Source organism: Gopherus evgoodei, chromosome 6 (assembly GCF_007399415.2).
Source record: "Gopherus evgoodei ecotype Sinaloan lineage chromosome 6, rGopEvg1_v1.p, whole genome shotgun sequence".
NCBI classification, from domain to species: domain Eukaryota; kingdom Metazoa; phylum Chordata; order Testudines; family Testudinidae; genus Gopherus; species Gopherus evgoodei.
Genome location: NC_044327.1, coordinates 44,134,153 through 44,140,152, shown reverse-complemented (window position 1 = coordinate 44,140,152; position 6,000 = coordinate 44,134,153). Strand labels below are relative to the sequence as shown.

Genomic DNA, 6,000 nt, shown 5'->3' with positions numbered 1-6,000 from the left:
TGCGCGCTGGGCGTCGGTCGTCGCCGTAATCCGTCGACCACCAGAAGGGATCCAGGCAAGGCTAATTTTAGCCTCAATGGCCCACGTTGGGCGCCAAGAACTGTTGCCGACAGATAACTGCCTGAGGCCAAGCAACAGCGGGGGGGTCCGTCGCCTGGTGTGCCGCACCAATAAACACACCAGGGTGGAGAAGCAAACCAAGTTTATTTGAGATTTCAAAGCGGTGCAGGGAGATTGACTCAGATCAAGCACACCTAAAACAAGCAGTCTGTTTCTTTATATTCATGAGAACTTTTTTTACTGACTAGCAATTCCCCGTTTTCCCTTCCTTTTCCTCCTACCTCCCCCTGTAGCAATTACGTAAGCGCAGGTGCATTAAGTAATCTTGGCCGCGGCAGCTGGTTAGTAAGTTTTCCTTCTGCAAGTTATCTTGTCCTTCTGCTAAAGGTGCACAGGCCTCATTATTTCTGCTTTAGACCAGTTAGAACTGTTGCAACTGATAACGGCTGTTACACCTGGCCTTTTAGGTCAATTAAAGTTCAAACATGAAGGAACTCTTGTCTGCTGAGGCCTAAAACCAGGAAGGCTCCATACTCTTGTGGCCTTCCACCCTCCCAAGTTACGTAGGGTTATGCTTAGTGACACCAACAGTAGGATGGAGAAGGAATGAAATAAATAAATATTTATTTAGATCACAGTGGGAACAGTATCCATAGTGCCTTATAAGAGGCTGGTTACAAAAAAATACTTAACACACACACCAAAAAAAGAAGGCAAAGCACACTATAGACAACTATGGGAATTGGTGTTTTTTTTCTCTTATTAACAATGCTGGACAAATGAAGATTTTTATATACTAGTTCTGCACACAGCAAAGCATTGATTTACTTAGTTTGTACATTCCTTTATTTTGTATAAACATATCAGTATTTTTACTTTAGAGTCACACTGTGTTATAGTTTACAATGTTTATTTTAAATACATACAGGATTATGTCTCGCAGATTTAATTTAAGGTGCAATTTATCAAAACCTACCGTAAGGATTATTTTTTTCTCAGTTCTCTTTGGCACATTTCCAGGTTAAAATACAAAAGTGCAGCGTTGAATTTACTATCTAACAATCCAGGAACTTGAATATTTTGACAGCATGTAAATGTAATTTAGTGTTTACTACAATTTTATTTAAGAAAAAAGACTTTTGGGTATGAATTTCAATTTGCTCTGCAAATCAGATTGCTGACATGGTGTAGATATGCAACGCAAACAGTTTGTTCTTAACAATGATTCCTCCCTCTGGGGAATGATGTTGCACCATGGAAATATCGTATCCAGCACTGTATAGAAGCTTGACATTATGGAATGTCTTTATGAAGAAGCCCATGGTGATGTCGTCACTTTGTATAACAAGTCACTAAAACACATGGCTTCCTTAGTCCAGAAACTTTGATAAAATAGCACGATTTAGCTGGTAGGGCTTGGCACTGAAATGGTGGGGCATAGGGCTTTTGCAGCTGCAAAATTACACATGTTCAACCAAGAAATTAAACCAAGGAGCAAACAAACGAACTAGCTGTGTAAAAGCGTAGCTAGCCAGTAGCATCTCTCCAGAAAAAGGAGTGCCTCATCTACACTTGATATTATGTCCTCTTTTACCAAGCAGAAAAGATTTGGAAGTCACCCCAGGAGTAGCTATTTTAATCTTTGTGACCTCCGCCTTTCCTGCATCTGAGAAATACTAGGCTAAAATAAAAAATGGACAATACTGAAGCTGTCTTCTTGCTACTTCCAATCGAGATGTTTTAATAAACTACCAAAGTGGACCTAAGTTGGCAGAGAGTTTCATTTTGCTATAATTCATTCAAGTAAAAGAAGAGCAAACCTGTAGCAATTTGCTTCATATGCAGAGTTCAGTTCTGCTCTCTGTTGGCATTCATGGGGGGGGGGGAAATCAACTATATAACATTAGAAGCTTTTCCTTGACCAATAACTTCCAACATCCATAATGCTTAAAATAAAAGCAACATAAAACCTCATAAATGTTAAAACTCTTATTGCAGAACCCTTAAGGCCTGTTTTCTTTCTAAAACTGTTTGCCCTATGTGTTGTTCAAACCAGCTGCAGAAGTGAACAATTTGGCACATTATCAAGTTACAGTAGGTGTTTTATATGCAGTGTCATTTGTAAAAATGTGAAAGGCAAAAATATTAACAAGAATTCCATACAGAGAGTGGCAGAATGGAAGAGAGGTGTGAAGCACTGCATTTTGCCCGAGAGAAGCACATTTGCTTCACTTCACTGGCCTGGTTCTAACATCAGCTTATGAGCTAGATGATTCCAAATAGGCATTCCAAAGCCTCATTCATCTTACATGATTAAAAAATGACATATTTTACAACTTGCCCACAGGGACCAAATGCTGCGAATCCAAACAGTGGGGAAAAAAATGGAAGTCTGTGTATCAAATCAAATATACTCAAGTTTTTGTTATCTTTTTCTTAATTATCCTTTAGTGTCAGCGGAACTGTAGGCTTCAGAATTGTGATGTCTGGGTGAATGATATGGTGTCAGATTTATCTATGGCAAAACCTCCATTGACATAGGATTTCTTGGTCTCTGGTTCATCATTATCAAGTATTGTTGTTTCTAAGGCAAAAGGATTGACTATGTTGACTTCAGAAGAGACATCCATTAGCTCTAGCTCTCTTTTAGAGAGCTTCTCCACAATCCCTGCACCAAAGGCATCTCCAAGGACGTTTACCATTGTTCTGAACCGGTCCCTATGGAGTAAAAATGTTGTGTTAGACAGGCCAGGCTTTCTGGTTCCAGTGTGCTTTCTTAGAAACTGTACGTTATTTAAATACAAATATTTTTTAGTAATCAGTTTAAAATTAAACTGTACTGTAGACACTGAGCCAGATGTTATACTGGTGTAACTCCAGTGGGTTTACTTTGGATTTTCACTGGTGTAGGAATTAGGAGCAGAATTGTTTCACTCTTTCCTCTAGGCAATTTTAATTTGAAAAAACTTGGAATTATTGGTACTAAAAAGTGATTTTTTAGAAACAGTAAATAACATTACATTTCTGTTATGGCAGAAGTTACCAGGTGGTGATGTTACATGTTGTTTTACAAATAGAGCTCGGCAAACAAGTGATTTTTTTTTGATTCTCTGTCCTGTTTCCACCCCCTCCATTTCTCCTCCCCCCCCCCAAAAAAAAAAGAAAAGAAAAGAAAAGAAAATCAGTTCGGGTCAGACTACATCTAAAAATTGTGAAACATTCAGGCAAATTGAAAAAGTCCATTTAGGGCTAAACAAATTCATTGTCTGTTGTATTGACAATGAAAAGCCAGAGGGGCAGGAAAAATGAGTGAGAATGCCTCTATATCTGTTTAGAGTGCTGCTAGAATGTGGGAGACCCAAGTTGAAGTCCCTGCTCCAATAACTGTTTATACATAGTCGAACAGTTGAATCAGGAGAGATCCCTTAACCTAATGGCCAGGACACTATCTTGCAATGTGGGTGACTTCAAACCAAGAGGGGAGTTGTAACCAGGCCTTTCAAACCCAGGTGAGTGCCCTACCAACTGGGCTAAAAGTTGTAAGAGAAGCCACTGCTGCAATGCATAGAGTCTGGAAAAGCCTTTTTGAGGGGAGAGTGGGAGGGGAGCAGGGTTGTCAGTACTATTTAGTGAATTGACACAGTTCATGGTTGGCCAAAACTGTGTTTTGGGAGAGAATAACTATTCCTCCAAATTTTTTTGCCCAGCTCTACTTACAAGTTCTTTTTCATGTGAGCACTGTCCAGTCTTTGAAGAAATGCTGTGCTGTTGGTTGTTTTATTATGAGTTTTTGGGGGTTTTTTGGTGGGGTTGAGGGGGAGGGGGAGCTCTGGTGACCAGCTGGAGAGTTTGCTCTCTGCCTTAATCGTTCCAGCTGGAATCAGTTTTCGTTGCGGAGTTGCTCCCTGGGAAGAGGGCATTGGTATTTTGGCTAAGAGTCCAGAAAGAAGGGATTGCCTGTGTGCTGTTTGTCTATCTCTGTTTAAAAACATAAAACAAATTACACTAAGAAATAGCTGGACACCATGTCACTGGTTTCCTCTCCAATGAGAAACTGACCAGAAAGGCACCAAATTTGCTGCTTAATAATAATAATAAATAATGATGCTACCACTTGGCAGAGGAGTGACCATACTTTTCCATGTAGTATAGTTTGAAATTTGGGGCCAGATGTAAATTGGCATGGAACTGGGACAGGGAATGTGAAAACTAGTGTGTCTGTTGTTTATTCCCCCCTGCAGCCAGCTGTTGCAGGCTGAAGACTTTCCTTCCATATGACCTTTGCATGGTTGGGACTTTGAGGGATGTTGATGCCAGTGCATGGGGTGGAGGCAAGAAGCTTTTCAAAATGGCTACGATAGTGCCTCCGGTGGTAATACTTGCACAAATGTTTATTCATGGTAGTTTTGTGACTATTCTTTGCAAATAAAAAGTCAAATGTTCCCAAATACAAAGGGATTGCAAACACCAGTGAAGTGTATCAATGTTTTACTCACAAAATACTTTTGTATGGATAACATGTATCACATGAGGAAGCGCCTGAGTTAACCCTGTAGTGAAGATGTACCCTTAGAGATGGAGCTGTGCTGGGAGCAGGAAGGAAGAGGAGCAGTGGTAGCTGAAGGCATTACGCTAACATAGTGTAGGTGGAATGCTTCTGGGAAATGGGGAAGCATGCTGAAGAGCAGCCTTTGCATTAGCTTTTGAAAGACAAAGGCTCAGGTCCTCAGCTGGTATAAAATAGTTCCACTGACTTTGGTGGTATGCTATGTGATATGCACCAGCTGAGGCTGTGCGTGGGGTATGGGTCACTTGCTGGAAGATTCTCTGCACCTTGAAGTCTTTAAACCATGATTTGAGGACTTCAATGGCTCAGACACAGGTTTGATACAGGAGTGGGTGGGTGAGATTCTGTGGCCTGCATTGTGTAGGAGGTCAGACTAAACGATCATAATGGTCTCTTCTGACCTTAAAGTCTATGAACTATGAATTGTGTGCTCCTTCAGCAAGTCCTTCCAGGTGAGGTGGTGTGGGAGGCCTGGCTGCTAACTCAACCCACTCAGAAACACAGCCCTTCGCTGCCAGCTGGCTAGCAACTCCCCACTTGGGGAGCGCAGCTGGAAAATTCTGGCTGCTTTCTGCATAGGAGCGCTTCCCAAGCCCTGTCCTGCAGTACACCCATGCTGAACCCCATCTGAACACACTAGTGGAAAAAGCAGCCTGATGTTAATTATATTTTAAAAAATGAATTAATCTATTTAAGATGATTGAATCAGAAAAATATTTTGTTTGGCACAGACTCATTGTGGAGCTAGGTACTGCAGAAGCAGCTGCCTCTTCTCTGCCATGCAGGTGTTATCATTAGTCATTATCATTAGAATTTTGCTGATAAAGGGATTTTACTTTATGGATCCAGTTTTGTGTTATTTGTACTAAAACTGACTGTTGCTTAAGAGTGTTAGGAAATCAAATTTCAATGCATATAAATGTAAGATTGCAGAATCCAAAGTTCAAGGGAGGAAAGAATCTGCATAAGCCACAAAACACTAACTTAAAAAGAGGTGGAATATTACAGGCACTGTGCAGTAAAGTTAACTGGCTGTAAATATCAGTACACTGGTTAAAAGCACATAGTGTAGAATTTTGTGATTATATTGAATCCTTAGGAACAGCCCATCTTTTCTCGTGCATGATGCTCTCTCCTTTAGATTCTCTTCCTTTCAAGTAATTTCACATTGCTGATGTTAACTAAAAGATCACAGGTCCTGGTTTAACAGCTACGGCAACAATAAACTTCTTTAGGGGATTCCAGGGTAGGAAGCTATGGTCTTGAAAATCTGCCCTATGAAATATATGGTATGTGGTATTATAAAAGGTTTTATGGTTCCTGAGTTTGGGACTGGTCACATTATTACTATGGGTAGCACAGTAACAGCCATC

The 6,000-nt window shown here is 40.5% G+C and overlaps 1 protein-coding gene across 1 annotated transcript in view; it reads right to left on the bottom strand.

The window, feature by feature from the left end:
- Positions 1–667: 667 nt before the first annotated feature.
- SLC1A1 (solute carrier family 1 member 1) overlaps positions 668–6,000 on the bottom strand; it is a 68,739-nt gene continuing 63,406 nt past the window's right edge. Inside the window, exon 12 of the mRNA XM_030567442.1 lies at positions 668–2,778. Within this exon, the coding sequence (XP_030423302.1) occupies positions 2,532–2,778 (247 nt within the window). The 3' untranslated portion in view covers positions 668–2,531. The remainder of the gene's footprint in view (positions 2,779–6,000) is intronic.